At 41.3% G+C, this 17,748-nt stretch overlaps 1 protein-coding gene across 1 annotated transcript in view; it reads left to right on the forward strand.

Moving 5' to 3' along the window:
• Window positions 1-17,469, forward strand: part of vps13a (vacuolar protein sorting 13 homolog A) — a 107,241-nt gene extending 89,772 nt beyond the window's left edge. Inside the window, exons 74-77 of the mRNA XM_063194882.1 lie at window positions 4,328-4,413; window positions 8,633-8,756; window positions 10,789-10,863; window positions 16,351-17,469. Of these exons, the coding sequence (XP_063050952.1) occupies window positions 4,328-4,413; window positions 8,633-8,756; window positions 10,789-10,863; window positions 16,351-16,401 (336 nt within the window). The 3' untranslated portion in view covers window positions 16,402-17,469. The remainder of the gene's footprint in view (window positions 1-4,327; window positions 4,414-8,632; window positions 8,757-10,788; window positions 10,864-16,350) is intronic.
• The last annotated feature ends 279 nt before the right edge of the window (window positions 17,470-17,748 follow it).

Consider the following 17,748-nt stretch of genomic DNA (forward strand, 5'->3'; position numbering starts at 1 on the left):
ACGAAAACTAATTTTTAGTTATTTTATTCCTCAATTCATCTTTGGTCAAATATAGAATAAATGTTTAATGTAACACTTACAATTTGTTCCGTCTACACATTTATTAGTGAAATGCTTTGTCATTTATTCAACATATTTAAAATGAAACCCCTTAAAATCAAGAGGGCTCCGCGACCCCCTTTGGATCTTTAGCGAACCATAAGTTGGGTCCCGACCCATAGTTTGGGAACCACTGTTTCACACTACATTATTTACTGCTCATGGCTGTGTAATCCCAAGCTGCTTCAATAGACTCGTAGTGCCTTTGCAGTGTGGTAGTGCTTTAACAGAGTAGAGAGTGCTATGAGATGGGCTCAAACTACACAACTTTAAAATCATATCCAATTTTGACTGACAATGTCACGCACAACAAAGGAAATTTGGCCGACAACAGAGGAGGACCGTTCAACCGATTTGTCGTATTGTCGTGGGTTTCAGTAGGGAATGAGGCCGTGAGTTGTGTAGTTTGACCCAAGCTTTAGTGGTGCTTGAGTTGTAGTTGCGTAGCGGAGTAGAGGCTGCTTGTCGTATTGTGCTGTTGCTAAAATCAATTGGGCTCAAGGTCCACGCTTCTGTGTGTTGGTGGTGGTTGACTGCTATTGTATGTTTAGATTGAACGTTTTTGGCGATACGTCTTTGGCTCTAGGCAAATAGATTACGTCACGTGTATTAATGTGTGCGTTTACGTGTGCATGTGAGGTCAAGCCTAGCCAACTTTAAGAGAGCGACATCCATATGTGGGCTTGAATGTGCGATATGCGTGTGCTTGTGTCAGAGAGGGCCATATCTGCACTCCATTAATGGTGCTATAATGAGTATGACATTATTTTGTTTGTATCTGTGTGTGTTGGGATGTTTGGGTCAGACAGGGCTGTATGGGGTTGTTACCATCAGAAAGAGCTAGCCTGTGTGTGTGTGCGTGTGTGTGCGCGCGTGTGTGTGTGTTAGTTTATGTCATAGTTAGTAATTGAAAAGGCAGTGTGAGTGTGTGTGTGTGTGTTAGGACTAGAGGTGTGTGTTTGTGTGAGTAGCAAACAGGTGCGTGTGTGCATGCTTGCGTGTGTGTGTGCACATGTACAGTATGTGTGTGTGTGTGTGTGTGTGTGTGTGTGTGTGTGTGTGTGTGTGTGTGTGTGTGTGTGTGTGTGTGTGTGTGTGTGTGTGTGTGTGTGTGTGTGTGTGTGTGTGTGCATGTGCCAGTGTGTGTGTGTGTGTGTGTGTGTGTGTGTGTGTGTGTGTGTGTGTGTGTGTGTGTGTGTGTGTGTGTGTTGGTGTCACAATAGGCTGCTGATCAAAGTGTTCTCTCATATCCACAGAAGAAGAGGCTCATGATTCAGTGGATCTTAATGGACGACGACATTTAGGAACACACACACACACACACACACACACACACACACACACACACACACACACACACACACACACACACACACACACACACAGACACTCACACACACACACAGACACTCACACACACACACAGACACTCACACACACACTCACACACACACACACACACACACACACACACACACACACACACACACACACAGCATCTTTCTATATCCATAAATAAACCAAACCAAAACCAAGACAGCACCCTAGAATGAACACAGAACACAGTGCCTTTGGTTCTGATGTCATCGTTCATTGCTTTTGTTTGTAATATCACATCAGTTTGCACAAGGGCTACCTGATTATGGCTGAAATGATAATCATATATATTTTGATAGATATTTTAATCACAGTTCTTAATTATAAATATTAATAATAATGGATTTTTTATTATCTGCATTTTTATTGCTCTATTTTTAAACGAACAATATGATTATGAATGTAGTTGCTGAATCATGAAAGACAAATCGGCTTCAGAGCCCATATTTTAACTAATAACGTCCAGATTTACATTTCATTTAATCAAGTTTTAAAATTACGATTAACACACATACACGCACACGCACACACACACACACACACACACACACACACACACACACACACACACACACACACACACACAGCTTTAGAATGAAACCAAAGATGATCTGTAGAGGGCTATTTAAATCATGTGTACATGTTGTAAATTTGCCTTTCTGTTGAATTTCTGTTAATTAAAGATTTTTATCAAAAGGTGTCATCTTCATGCATGTTGTTCCTCCTTCATTTCCCTACATTTCACTACATCACTTCATATTTCATTCACTCTAACCTCACCTCACTCACACGGGTCTAGGGGTGCTTTCTGGAGTTCACGTAGGTCTGTGAAGACCCTCACTCACTCACATGTCATGGTTATCAAAAGAGCTATGTTGTAAGGAGCTGGACCGGAGAGAGAAAAGTGATACGGGACTTGTACAATATCTGTTGGAACTTTCAGATGTATCTGGCTCTGCTTCCAGTGTTCCAGAGACATGGTTTAATGATCCCCATCATTAGCCCAATTGAATAAGTCAACTGTATACGATACGGTATGATACCATCCAATGTGATGGTACTTTTTTTGACAGTTTTCACTGAAATTCATTTTGCATCCCTGAGCAAGACTCATTCACCCATTGTGTCCTCCTGGAGACACATATTTGGCTTTTTCAGGATTTTGTGATTTTAGCTGTTTTATTAAATATATGGGTATGTTAGAGCTGAATATACACATTACAATGCAGGGGGAGGGTCTTGTCTTTTAAATGTAATTCATTTCATGTTTGTATGTGCTTCGGAGGCTGAGATATTTAGGATTTAATAGGAAGAGGAGGACCCAAAAAGAGCTTAGGGCAAAATGGGTTAAAAACAGGATGATATTGTGGAAGGTGCCCAACCTCACTCTCACTCCAGCAGCTTGCACTGTAGCTCTTTTGACTGCTTTATGGAACCCATACGTTCCATTTGGTTGTCTTTTGTTTTTTTTGTCTTTTATTTCTTTGAAACTCCTACTACGTCATTGTCACTGTCCCCACCCCCAGCCCTGCCCCCGAGTCTCATGTGCATATCCCAACATCATGTCACAAGTCAGCCAAAGTTCCCATCTGGAGTGAAGTGTTTGTCCATAGACAACATACCTGTATATTGGCTACTTTGTTGCTAACTGAGCTACGTATTTGGCTACAGAGTTGCTATCTATGTTGGCTACTTTGTTGCTAACTGAGCTACGTATTTGGCTACAGAGTTGCTATCTATGTTGGCTACTTTGTTGCTAACTACATAGTTATGATGAACTACATAGTTGGCTACAGAGTTGATAACTATGTTGGCTGCTGTTGTTGGAAGGGAATTTATATCCATTTATAGCTAGCTGATGTACGTTACCAATTGCCTAGCAACTGCAGTGTTGGGAAATGCACTCTACAGCGAACTTGCAGACATGGATTCCACTCTCATCATCCATCCCATCATCCCTGTGGCTCTTTTGGAAGTCGCCATCTCCCAACGATAGCCCCAGTTGACGAGACACCACACAGTTCATTTTCCAGTCTTAAAGGAGTATGCCACTATTTTGGGGCTTAATACAGTTAAAATCGTTGGCCAGTGTTTACAAAGGTGGTAAAGTGTCTTATTTTTCATGTAAGCCGTTGTCTTGCTTTAAGACAAGTTAAAAGAGGGAGCATGTCGCTAAGCTAGTGAAAGGCAATGGATCCGTGTAGCATGCTACAATGCCCTAACTCCATATTCCCTAACTGTATTAAGCCCCAAAATAGTGGCACATCCCTTTAAATCCAAAGAATGGCCGTGTTTACATGATGTTTTTAATTCAGAATAAATCATTCCGAATTAAAGTTCTATCGAGTTTGCATTGCACTTTGATTTAATTCCGAATTGTGAAGTGTTTACATGGTGTTTTCAAAGCGGATTAAGTTTAATTCAGAGTCAAATTGAGTTCATTCTGAATTAAATGTCTCATGTAAACAAGGCCAATGTCTACTTTGTAGTAGCAGACTACAGAAGCCATTGGTTTTTGTTGTTGTTTTAGTTAGATGGAGAATACTTCTTTCTTCTCTGGCATTATACCCACATGTCATGATTGTGTAGTGTGTGATCATGTCTTTGATGTGCGATCTCACCATAGTATAATCACCAAACCAAGAAATGACTTAATCTGTTAACTCATTTCATGTTAGTGTGTAATCAGTCAGGAAGTGCTAAGTGTATTGCCGTTCTTGTTTGGATCTGTAGTTTCTGTCACTTCTAAAATCCCTAACTTCCCCCTCCCCCTCCCTCTTTCCCTTTCCCCCCCTCTCTTTATCCCTCCGTTTCTGTCTTTGTGCCCCTGTGCTTTTCTCACCCTCTGTAGAAAATTGAGAATGGGCGCTTTGCCAAGTACAGGTACTTTGCTCACGCCAGCGTCAACGACTCCGACTTCCTGATGATCACCAAAAGGTAAGGAAAAGATCCCGCTGGAAGTGCTCCTGGTGACACGCAATTATTTTCATTTTTATTAGCCCGTTAAAACATGGTGTTATACATTTGTTGTTACCAGAAAGTTGGAGTGCATTACTTTAAAGGCCCTGTGTTGTCATAGTAGAGTAGTACTATGGTAATTAGCCATTCAATGACAGCGTGCCTCAGATGGTACAGTGTGCATTATGGGGCTACATATAGGCTATTTTTGGCCTTTCAATGGGATAGGACAGTTTGAGAGTAGAAAGAAAGTAGTTGGAGGGGGGGGCGCTGTGGCGCAGCGTGCTAAGCCCCCCACACTTGGGCTTGCATGCCCACTGGGACCCCGGTTCGAGTCCGGGCGGGGTCATTTACCAACCGTACCCCATCTCTCTCCACACTCACTTCCTGTCGCACCTTCACTGTCCTATATGAAATAAAGACCCAAAAATCCCATGAATTTTTTTTTTTTTTTTAAAGTAGTTGGAGACAGAGATGATGAAAGGAACTGACCCAAGTATGATTCGAAACCGGGGTCCCCAAGGGAAATGTTGCCCATATAATAATTATGGTACAGGTGTATTGGCGCACTTCAGCACAGCAGAATTGCTAGTCACAGATTAGTATAAATAAACACTTGCTTAGTGCGGTAATCAGACATGGAGGGTGCAGCAAAGCCTTTCATTCTGTTACAAGTCACAAGAAACGGTGCCACAATCGTTATTATAAAAACTTTGCAATCCAATAAACGTGCGTTTTAAATAAATAACACAATATAGATATGAACATGTACCAGTAGACGCAACAGTGACTTTTTGTTGTTGAGAATATTAAGACATAAAAACATGCAGTGCCTTGCCCCCTGTGCCCCCCAGGATCCGCACCCCTGAGCTGAAAGGGACACTGTGCAGGAAATAGTCAAAAAAGGTACTGCAACTATGCTGCCTATTGAAACTGGGTTGGCTATCGCCAAATTTGATATTTACATGAAAGTTTACTAAGTAATAAACAAATATTTTCTAGTATGGTTCAAGTAGAGTTATTTCTGTAGCTAAGAATGGCTATTTTTGGAAATTGAAAATGACGGACCATGGAGAAGATTCCCCTTTTCATGTATGAAAAATGCAATTTTTCCAGCCACAATGAATACTTAGAATTTGATGGTGGTGGTAAATATTCATGAAAAAGGTAACATTAGTGAATGGGCAGCATGAATTCTGGAAATAAAGAACTAAAAATCTCACACTGTGTCCCTTTAAGGAGCCAAAAGTGTTGGCCACCAGGTGGAAGGCTTCAGAGAGAGAAATGTAGTGTGTGCATGTGTGGGTGTGTACATGTGTGATAGTGAGGCAGGGATGAGGAGCCTTATTCATTTGAAGGGCCACTTCAAATTTGATAAAGTCCTCCAAGGGCCGTACTATGAGCACAAACCAGGATTTTCCCCTGCACTTTAGGCTTGTTGAAGGCCACCTGACCAGACCCCACCTTCACTAGGTGCCCTGGAAATAAAACCGAATTGTATTGCAAATGTAATTTATCAGATTCATATACAAAACATGCCATATTTCATCAGTTCAAAGTTCCATGCACAGCTCCTAGGTGCTGGTAGATGCAGGAATGTTCAATACTTCAAAAGATGCCATATTTCATCTGAACCTGTATAACATTCAACTTACATCATGAGCCGGGTAAGATGGCCACAAGGGCTGTAAACGGCCCCAGTACCATACAGTAGCTTCCCCACCCGTGTACGTAAAGGATGCATTAAGTAGCATCGTCAGAGATTCAGAAAGAGAAATGCCAACATAATAGGTTTCTATGGGCACCTAACGTGACCAGGTTCCGGTCTGCCTAAAGGGGCGTGTCATAATGCTCCTAGAATGAATAGAACAGTCCTTAGGTCTGCCTAAAGGGGGATCCCCCCCCCCCCCTTTGCAATAGTAGAACCCGGAGACAATAGGCCAATCTCTTATCTACTCTCTCTGGCATCGTTTTAGACTAGTGTTTCTCAACAGGAGCCCCTCAGGGGGCCTTAGGGAGCCCTATAGGGTAGGGCTGCACGATTATGGAAAAAATCATTATCACGATTATTTTGGTCAAAATCGTAATCACGATTATTAATCACGATTGTTGATTTTTTGCAGATTTTTTTTGAAAATGATATCAATATAACCAAGAATGAATTATATACGGGATGAGCAAAATAAAATGAATTGCAATAATTATGTAAAGGCAATAGCATGAAACTAGCATGACAGATTTCTGGCCAGAAACACCAGCCTGTCAATATGTTCTGGCTTCAAGGGCGCTCTCAAAGGTCACTATTGCCACGATTAAATCCTGATTTAAATCCCGACTTTCCCGATTTCACTATTTTATCACGATTTTCGATTATTTTCGATTAATTGTGCAGCCCTACTACAGGGGTTGTTGAGAAGGATACATCTGTGAGAGGGGAAGCTCAGTTGCCATTGGGGGGCATCAGTCTACCGTATTCTATTTTTTAATACTAAGAGGGGTGTTGCCAGGCTTATGATGAGGTCAAGTGGGCCTTTAGGGGGTATTAGGGGGCGCTGTGGCGCAGTGCGCTAAGCCCCCCACATTTGGGCTTGCATGCCCACCCACGGGGACCCCGGTTCGAGTCCGGCCGGGGTAATTTCCCGATCCTCCCCTGTCTCTCTATCCCATTCGCTTCCTGTCACCATCTTCGACTGTCCTGTCAAATAGAGGCGTAAAAAAGCCCCTTAAAAAAAAAACTATTGGGGGTAGTGGTCTACCGCAGGGATGGGCAACTGGAGGCCCGGGGGGCCACATGCGGCCCGCCTCCTTACTCAGTGCGGCCCTTTCGTAGATAAAACATGACTTTAAAAAATACTGCTCATTATTTTTTTAAACCATTTCTGAATTAATGCATTGTAATTATACTGTTGACCAATTGAGAACTCCTGTTCCTTCCAAACATTATCGACAGTCAGTTAGCAACCAACTGCACCTCGAACTCTGCAAGTTGCAGTCGTATCCCTGGTCATGTGGCCCTCCGATGATGGCGATAAAAAAGTGTGTCCCTCCTTCTCATGAAAGTTTCAATTCAATTCAATTATTGTATTTAGGGATAGCCCCTTGAGATGTTCCATCTCTTTTTCGAGGGGGTCCCATAAACATCAAAGACATGCATTACACACAGTCACACATCCACACCAGAGCTCTTCATCACTACAGGCTAAGCAGTCCAACGTCTCCACCCAAGTAGATTTATAGGCAAAAATCAGCAAGTAAAACACAAACATTACATTTGTATAACACTAAAAGAAATGATAAATAAAAGACAAATAAAGGACTCAGGAGAACCACAATTGAGAATAAATAAATAATAAATAATAAAAGAAGTAAGTAGAAGAAATAAGCATGGATATATGCACAACCGCAGATGAATACAGGTACTAAAGCAGGCGTATAGACTTTTTTTTGTTGTTGTTGCTTTAAAGTCAACAACCAAGAAAGCAAGTGCACTGGTCACATGAATACAGAAAACAGAAAGTTGCCCATTCCTGGTCTACCGTATTCTATTTTTAATACTAAGGGGGGTGTTGCCAAGCTTATGATGAGGTCAAGGGGGTGTTGGGAAGCTTGTGATGAGGTCAAGCGGACCTTTGTTCAAAAAAGGTTGAGAATCACTCCTTAAGAGAGAGAAATGTAGTGTGTGCATTGCATGTGTGACCGTAAGGGATGCATATAAGTCAATAGGTAGTAAGTAGAACATACACGAAAGAATGAAAGCCCAACTGGGAAACTCCAACTCCCATTGTCATTGTGACACAGCACACAAGTGCACACTGCACACAACAAAATTGCATTAATTCCTCACCCGTGCTAGGGGGCAGCCCCCATTGGCGCCCCAAGAGTACCATGCTCAGGGTACCTCAGTCATGTAGGATGATGGGGGATGACTGCCCAACCGCTTACCCATGACTACGTCTTTAGCTTGAAGCATGAACACATGCAACAAAAATGAAACAATATATTATATTGTACTGCACTATCGCATGTAGACTCAAGGATACAGTGAAATGCGGCTATTTCTTTAACTGTGTGTGTCTCTCTCTCTCTTTCTCTCTCTCTCTCTCTCTCTCTCTCTCTCTCTCTCTCTCTCGCGCTCTGTCTCTCTCTCTCTCTCTCTCTCTCTCTCTCTCTCTCTCTCTCTCTCTCTCTCTATTTGTAGGGGCATTTTCTTCGTCACGAAGGGGACTTTTGGTCAGCTGACATGTGAGTGGCAGTACTTGTTTGATGAGTTCACCAAGGAGCCCATGATAGTGGAGGACCGGCGCTTGAGGATCGAGGCCAAGGTACTGTGACTGAATTCACACACAATCTCACTATTCAGTACTACATTCACCGTTACCACTACTTATTCGTGTGCGTCTTGTCAATTGTTTGTACTCGTTGACCATGCTGTTTTGGTTGCATTTGACAGGCTATTTTCCAAAATGCTATACGCTATTTAAATACAAACGCCATTAATCTGGGACTGGGTTTTTAGATGCGTCCCAGCATCTCTATAAGAGGGTCTGTCTGTCCGTCCGTCCGTCCGTCCGTCCGTCCGTCCGTCCGTCCGTCCGTCCGTCTGAAACGCATTCCTTCAATTGTGTCTGAAACGCATTCCTTCAATTGTTCCTTCATGTGGCCACAAGGCGGCAGACTTGCCATTTTGGACCGGAGCGAATGCGTGCAAGCATAGCCTTTCTAACCGGATGCTAACGTTGGCGAAAAGTAGCCTAGCCACAGGCTAACTGACAAACGTGAGGCCAACAACTCAGCCGATCGTGATGTACGCCACAAATAGACCAATCGACCTCATATTTACACACTACAATGTTGATTTCTGCCTTCGATTTTCATCAGTTAAGAAATCTAGCGTCGGATTAACACATTATTAAAGTAAGTAAAGCGAGTTGCCGCCATGTTTGTTTTCCAGAATCACCCGGGTACAGAGCTCACGTGCAGCATTCTGGGTAATTGAGTTTCACTGCTTTNTGCCTTGACGGTGAAGCTGGTATTGAAAAAAAAGTCCATAAGCGCATGATTCACCCAAACGGTTTTATTTATTTATTATTTGTCGATGTTTAGATTCTTTCCCACATGCACATACTGCTGAAATGGCGTGATACTAAAGGTTGTTAGGCCTAATAAATGTCTGGTAATTTGTAATGTTCACTTCATCTAGGCTATGTGAAATTTCAAATCATAGCCTATGGTTCTTTTCCAAATCCAATAATGATGATAAGCTTATTATACCCTAAACTGCAAAAAATAAAGCCATGTCTCGCCATTTTGCTGCCTTGCTGCCTGCCACAATATTTGGAGTGTCCATGATGACCAATAAACAAAAAGTACATCCTCGGAGGGGCGTTGACAGGCTAGGAGGACGCCAGGGGGGCCGTTGTTTGGGGGGGGGGGGGATGACATAGTTGGAACTGGCATAGAGGGACGCATCTGTTGTCCGCCTGTCGGCCTTGTTGATATAGGATTTTTACATTACAGTACCAGTTGTTTTCATTTGCCATTTGTGTGCAAACTCGTACTCCAGCACATTGGAACAGTCCCTCCGAACCAATATGACAGACATTATGAACACATTATATGACAAAAGAATGATCTGATACAAGAAGAGGGATTCAGCAGAATTCAGATTGTTCAGATCTTTTGTTTTGAAGCAGGGAAGAAATCTGGCTTTTTTAGCCTACTCTACGCTACTGTGTGTCCTGTTGTACGTGCAGTCCTTACGTCTGAGCAGAGAGTTAGCTGCATGGATCATCTCTGCTATCTATTATCCACTATCTCAGGGGTTCCCAACCTTTTTCAACTTGCGGCCCACTCTAAATTGTCAAAAATGTTCGGGGCCCATCTCTGACCCAATTACGAATAAAGCTCAAATAAATCAACAGAAACACACACCGAAATATTATTATTTGTCGAAAATTATTTCAAGGCCCACTTCGAATACCTTCAGGGTCCACAGGTTGGGAACCACTCCACTATCTGTTAACCCAGAAGTTCAGTTAAAATACTTTTTATTGGTTGAAAATGAATATAATTTTGGAAAAGACGTCTTGGTTTGTTGTCCCTGTCTACCTGTTGTTTTCCTATGTACACTTCCTTCCTCATGCAAATGGCCCCTGTGTGTCACTGACGAGCCCACTCCAATAAAAAAAGAGTAATTTTGTTTTGCAATGCAATGTGTGTCATGTGGTCTGAAGGACAATAACGCTCGCTTTGTCTTTGACATTTACAAGCACACCACACCTGTAAAACCCATGTGTTGATGATGTCATTGTGTGTTAATGCACATGTGTGTGTGTCTGTCTGGCCTTTCTGCAGGAGAGAGTCAAGTCTGTGTTTCACGCCAAAGAGTTTGGCAAGATCATCAACTTCAAAACTCCTGAAATAGCCAAGGTAGGCCGTGGGCGTGCGTGTTCGTGTGTTTGCGTTTCAGTTATTTGTTTCCAAAAAATGAAGCATTGACATCTGCGGGGAAAAAGAGATTACCTGGCTGTGGTTAGATGAATATGTTCTCCCTTGCTCCATGAACATTCATTTGGAACTGCCCCATATTTTTAATGAGGTTAGTACTTACATTTCTCACAGATTCGAAAATACCATTGAAATTACAGTCCATGACGCAACCGGCCATTGTTATCTAAAACAAATGTAGTGTTTCACTTATTTTTCCTTCCCTTCTGCGTTTAAACTTTTAAAGGGACACTGTGTGAGATTTTTAGTTGTTTATTTCCAGAATTCATGCTGCCCATTCATTAATGTTACCTTTTTCATGAATACTTACCACCACCATAAAATTCTAATAGACGGGGAGGAACGGTAGCCTACCATGCACCCCCCCCACAACAAAACGCCACATGACTTTTTTTAATCTTCAAGATGTCCTGAATAAGAATTTGAGTGGTAACAGTCATATAACTCACTTCCATTATACTTTTTCACATCATATTGTATATGACCCCATGCATTCTAGTCCTATGTAGTGGTACACTGCCAAGGCCTCTAGAGCCATGATGCAGTTGGTTATAATAGCTTATGATATACCATATGAAAGCTTGGAGTCTGTAGTATACATATATTATACTGTATTTGGTGTACCTTTTGCATAGCAACAGTTGCTAGGCAAAGCATCTTCCTTAGCAACCAGCATCAGTGATACGGTTCCTCTGCGATTACATTGTGTTGTGATGTCTGGATCTAGATGGCTTTTCCCAAGTGCCACATGACTTCTTTGAACCTCCATGATGTCCCTAATAAGAATTTGAGTGGTAACAGTAATACATTCCTACTGTACATCATATTGTACATGACCCCAGTATGCTCAAGGCTATACGTTTTAGTCCTATGTCGTTATAAACTGTCAAGGTCTTAACAGCCATTTTGCAGTTGGTTATCATAGCTTGCCATATACCATATGTAAGCTTGGAGTGTGTAGTTTATGAATATTATATCATATTTTTGGTGTACCTATGATATTTGGAAAAATATACTTGGCTCAGTTATATGATGTGTGAGAGCTCTGTTTTTTTCAATTCTTTAAATGACTTACATATACTGGTATATAAAGACCTTATAAGCACTCCATCACTCAACCAATTAACCAATCACCAACCACCACTCAATCAATCAACCAATCACCAGCCATGTTCTGGTGTTCCACTACCTGGTGAAAGATCAACCGAATTCTGCCATTCCTCCACCATCAGAGACCCTTACAGTATATGATGGAAATGCTTGCTTCTACAATATGATGGTAAATGGCCCTGGAAAATACATCAGAGTTATCAGCTAATACAGTAATACAGTAATGGAATGTGTATAATTGTGTGTAATGTATAATTTTATTGTGCATCTTTTTTAATTTATAACATTCCAGACACATTTGCAGAGATCTCCTCATTGCTATTTGACAGCATAACTACGTCTGGATGTGGAGACATCATTTTCAGCACAGACCAATACAGACCCGAATCCATCAAGTCAATGGAAAGGAAACACCGTGGCTGTGGAGAGAAGTTAATTATAGGGGGTGGAGCAACAAAACGTCCCACGGAGTGGAAACAGTTTTTAACGAATGAGGAAAACAAGGTGCAGTTTATCAGGCTTATATTAAAGCAATGGAGTGGTGATAAGTACGCTTCAAAACTGCAAGGCCGCAAAGTCATTTTTATCTGTGAAGAATGTGCATACCTTACATCAGGGGACGGTTTGACAACAAGAAAGACTGAAATTCCATTACTCAGGTCATCACAGGAAGAGACCGACACCAGGGTTGTCCTTTACAGCCAATATGCTGCAAATGACCATTATACCAATGTACGGATCAAGAGTCCTGACCTATTCTTCATTTTGCTGCACTTTGCTGGAACCATGGGCATCAACATCCTACTTGACACCAAGATACAGAGAAAGTCCAGACTGATCAATGGCACACAAACTGCAGCAGAACTTGGCCAAGAAAAGTGCACAGCTGTACTTGGTCTCCATGGCTTCACTGGGAATGATGCTACAAGTGCATTCCGGGGCAAAGGTAAACTTCTTCCTCTAACGAAGATGTTCAAAGCCCCCCAGTTTGTTACCAACCTTGCCAAACTTGGTGAAACCTGGACAGTGACAGAAGCCCTTAATGATGATTGTGAAAAAATCACATGGGCCTTGTATGGCGAAAAGAAAGCTGAAAAGTTTGATGACATGCGATTGAACATCATTAACAAACTTTGCACCAAACACGGAAAGTCTATTCCTGGAAATGTGGACATGGCTTTGCTACCACCATGCAGAAAAAGCCTCACGCAGCATGTCCATAGGGTTAATTTTCAGGTTGCCCTGTGGAAAAGAGCCAACATCAACAGTCCTGTGATTCCATCCGTGGGTCAAGGACATGGGTGGTTAATGGGAGAAAGTGGTCTACAGCCCCTGTGGTATGAAGGTGAGAGTCAGCCACAGAGGTTGGAGGACATCTGTGGTGAAGTCTACTGTGATGATAACAGTGAGAGTGAAGTTGAAAGTGATTGGTCAAGCACAGACAGTGACAGTAGCAGTGAATGAACTGTCTGCCTTGGACTAAACCTTTCCCCAAATGTTCAATAAACTTTGTTTATGATTCAACTTGTTTCCTTCTATTGTGGTGTTGTGCTCCAACTTGCACAGATGTGACAGTGACACATACAGTACTGCTCGCTATATTGTCAATATTTCCAGTAGTTAGTAATTAAACTATTATTATACTTTTACAAATTGTTAATGTATTTGCCTGTAAGGTCTTTGTATATGTGTATGGTTGTATGGATGAGTCATTTCAAGGATCAGACAAATGAAAAATGCTCTCACACATCATATAACTGAACCAAGTATATTTTTCCAAATGGTACACCAAAATATGATATAATATTCATAAACTACACACTTCAAGCTTACAGATATGGCAAGCTATGATAACTAACTGCAAAATGGCTGTTAAGACCTTGACAGTTTATAACGACAGGACTAAAACGTATAGCTTTGAGCATACTGGGGTCATGTACAATATGATGTACAGTAGGAATGTATTACTGTTACCACTCAAATTCTTGTTAGGGACATCATGGAGGTTCAAAGAAGTCATGTGGCACTTGGGAAAAGCCATCTAGATCCAGACATCACAACACAATGTAATCGCAGAGGAACCGTATCACTGATGCTGGTTGCTAAGGAAGATGCTTTGCCTAGCAACTGTTGCTATGCAAAAGTTAAACCAAATACAGTATAATATATGTATACTACAGACTCCAAGCTTTCATATGGTGTATCATAAGCTATTATAACCAGCTGCATCATGGCTCTAGAGGCCTTGGCAGTGTACCACTACATAGGACTAGAATGCATGGGGTCATATACAATATGATGTGAAAAATCATAGTGGGAGTGAGTTATATGACTGTTACCACTCAAATTCTTATTCAGGACATCTTGAAGATTAAAAAAAGTCATGTGGCGTTTTGTTGTGGGGGGGGTGCATGGTAGGCTACCGTTCCTCCCCGTCTATATGTATTCATTATGACTGGAAAAAATGCACTTTTCATACATGAAAAGGGGGATCTTCTCCATGGTCAGCCATTTTGAATTTCCAAAAGTAGCCATTTTTAGCTGCGAAAATGGCTGTACTTGGACCATACTAGAAAATATTTGTTTATTACTTGGTAAACTTTCATGTAAAGATCAAATTTGGCAATGGGCAGCCCAGTTTCAATGAGCAGCATAGTTGCAGTACCTTTTTTGACCATTTCCTGCACAGTGTACCTTTAACTATGTCTTATCTCTGAAAGTCCCGCAATCCTGATTGGTTGGGATGCATGGCGATTCGGGAGCAGGGCGAATCTGAATATCCTCCAGACACTCGTGTAAGCTCACAAAGCTGAGCGGATATGCACAACGGTCTGGGGAAAGCCAGGTTTTTTTTAAAAATGAGCAAAGAGCGAGAGTGAAAACAAGAAAATAGATTCCTGTACTGGTCTGGTCCTCAGAGTGGTGACTGAGGCAAAGAACCTCAGCACGTACAGTATATCACGAAAGTGAATACACCCCTCACAGTTTTGCATATTTTTGAGTATATCTTTTCATAGGAAAGCATTACAGAAATGTAACTTTGACACAATGATTACTGACCTTTTAACAACATATTTAACCGCTTAAATTTCTTGTTCACTCAGAAAAAAAACTAAATACAGCCATTAATGTTTGAACATGTACTCACAAAAGTGAGTACACCCCAGATTAAAATCCAGTAGAGAAGGGGCTATGTTGGCTCGAATCGTCTCGAAATGAAACGAAATGAAAAGGGATGACAAGGGAGGTCATCAGTGTGCGTTTCAACCTTTCTTTGAATTGAACTTTTAAATTTTGAGTCTGCATCTGGCTTAAATAGATTGGTGTGAGATTTGAATGCAATCCTATGGAGAATATCATGATCTGCTTCAGTAGTCACAGTGCATGTTGACATGCATGTTTCTTTTAGGTGTATTTCAGAGTGCCAATGTTGACAGCATTCATGCATCCCCAAACCATGTCAGTCCCACTACCATGCTTGGCTTATGAGAGGATACACCTTTTTTGTAAAACTCACTTGTTTACCACCACACATGCTTGACACCATCTAAAGCAAATTTGTTTATCTTGGTCTCTTCAGATCACACGACATGGTTCCAGTGATCCATATCCTTCGTCTGTTCATCTCTCTTGAGACCAAGATAAACAAATTTGCTTTAGATGGTGTCAAGCATGTGTGGTGGTAAACAAGTGAATTTTACAAAAAAGGTGTATCCTCTCATAAGCCAAGCATGGTAGTGGGACTGACATGGTTTGGGGATGCATGAATGCTGTCAACATTGGCAATCTGAAATACACCTAAAAGAAACATACATGTCAACATGCACTGTGACTACTGAAGCAGATCATGATATTCTCCATAGGATTGCATTCAAATCTCACACCAATCTATTTAAGCCAGATGCAGACTCAAAATGTAAAAGTTCAATGCAAAGAAAGGTTAAAGCGCACACTGATGACCTCCCTTGTCATCCCTTTTCATTTCGAGACGATTCGAGCCAACATAGCCCCTTCTCTACCGGATTTTAATCTGGGGTTTACTCACTTTTGTGAGTACATGTTCAAACATTAATGGCTGTATTTTGTTTTTTTCTGAGTGAACAAGAAATTTAAGCGGTTAAATATGTTGTTAAAAGGTCACTAATCATTGTGTCAAAGTGAAATTTCTGTAATGCTTTCCTATGAAAAGATATACTCAAAAATCTGCAAAACTGTGAGGGGTGTATTCACTTTCGTGATATACTGTACACATTATCTGAGCTACGTTTTTCTTTTTTTGTCCTGTCTTTCTCTTTGCAGTGGGTTCTGGCCAAGTTGGAGGACGCCAGAGAGAGTCTGCCAAAATACTAGTGAACAACGCTCACTACCGTACCATACCATACCGTACCTTCTCGCCAAGTCATGAGGCCTTCTGCTGAGGTGCCTTTGGTTCTGATGTCAACGCATCGTTCACTATATGTCTGTTTCACGCATCAATTTGCACTATACACATACACTTACGTACGTCAGTCAGTCGCATAACATAACTCTACATCGTTCTGCATTATCCACAGACAGACAGAGGTACACACACACACACACACACACACACACACACACACACACACACACACACACACACACACACACACATGCAGCTTTTGGCCAGCTATGCCTTTAGATTGTAACCCTATGTCATATCCATCACGTCCAGCTTCTGGCTGAGCAGCGCACTCATTAGTGTGAACGCTAATTATTATTATTGTTGTTAGAAGCCAGAATGCATCCTGAAGAACCCTTTTTATTACATCCACTTCATATGTTTACGTCAGTGAGACAGTGAGTCAGTGAGTGAGTGAGTCAGACAAAAAGACAGCGAGTGAAAGAGTAAATGACTGAGTGAATAAATTAATGAACGAATGAATGATTAAATAAGTATATGAATGGATGGATGGATGGATGGATGGATGGATGGATGGATGGATGGATGGATGGATGGATGGATGAAAGGGTGAGCCGATGAGGTACTCTCCTAGATACACATTTTATTGTTTAATTTGAAGATGCGATTTTATGAGAATAATATGTTTCAACACAGGACTATTTTTCTACCTTTAGCTTTTTTTTGCATGTTTAGGGCATGTACCGTACATACTCTATGTATTGCGATGATTTGCTTACATTGTGTGTGTGTATTTTATGTGGCTGACATACTGTTTACGGCGACACTGCTGTGGCAGCACAGCGTGGTTCAATATGCAATAATGGTTAAATCCCATGCTTCTGTTGTTTATTATTCTTGTCTCTGGAGATTTTAACTTTTAAGTGTAAAAAAAAATGTCAGTCCGTAACAAAAGTATATGCTTAAGACCAATCTTATTATTATTAATTTTTTTCATCAGTTTTAAATAAAATATCAATTAAAGTAAGTTCATCTGATTTGTGTGTTTTTTTTTTTTTAAATGCATTGATGCATTAAACATTGTGAGCAAAGAATTCAGGGTGCTGTGTCCCACAGCAACATTTGTGTTATGTAAAGCAGAGGTTATGTAAATTGTAGATTTTAGTGGACTTTGCACAGCACACACAGTGAAATTCTTTTGGGACGACTTCATATATCATTGTGAAGTTGTGAGGTAGGCTTAGAGCATGACACGGGAGTGGATTTTCACTTCCGTCCCATCCCAGTCCCAGAAAAAAAATCCCATCCCGGGCTGG

Source organism: Engraulis encrasicolus, chromosome 3 (assembly GCF_034702125.1).
Source record: "Engraulis encrasicolus isolate BLACKSEA-1 chromosome 3, IST_EnEncr_1.0, whole genome shotgun sequence".
Taxonomy (NCBI): domain Eukaryota; kingdom Metazoa; phylum Chordata; class Actinopteri; order Clupeiformes; family Engraulidae; genus Engraulis; species Engraulis encrasicolus.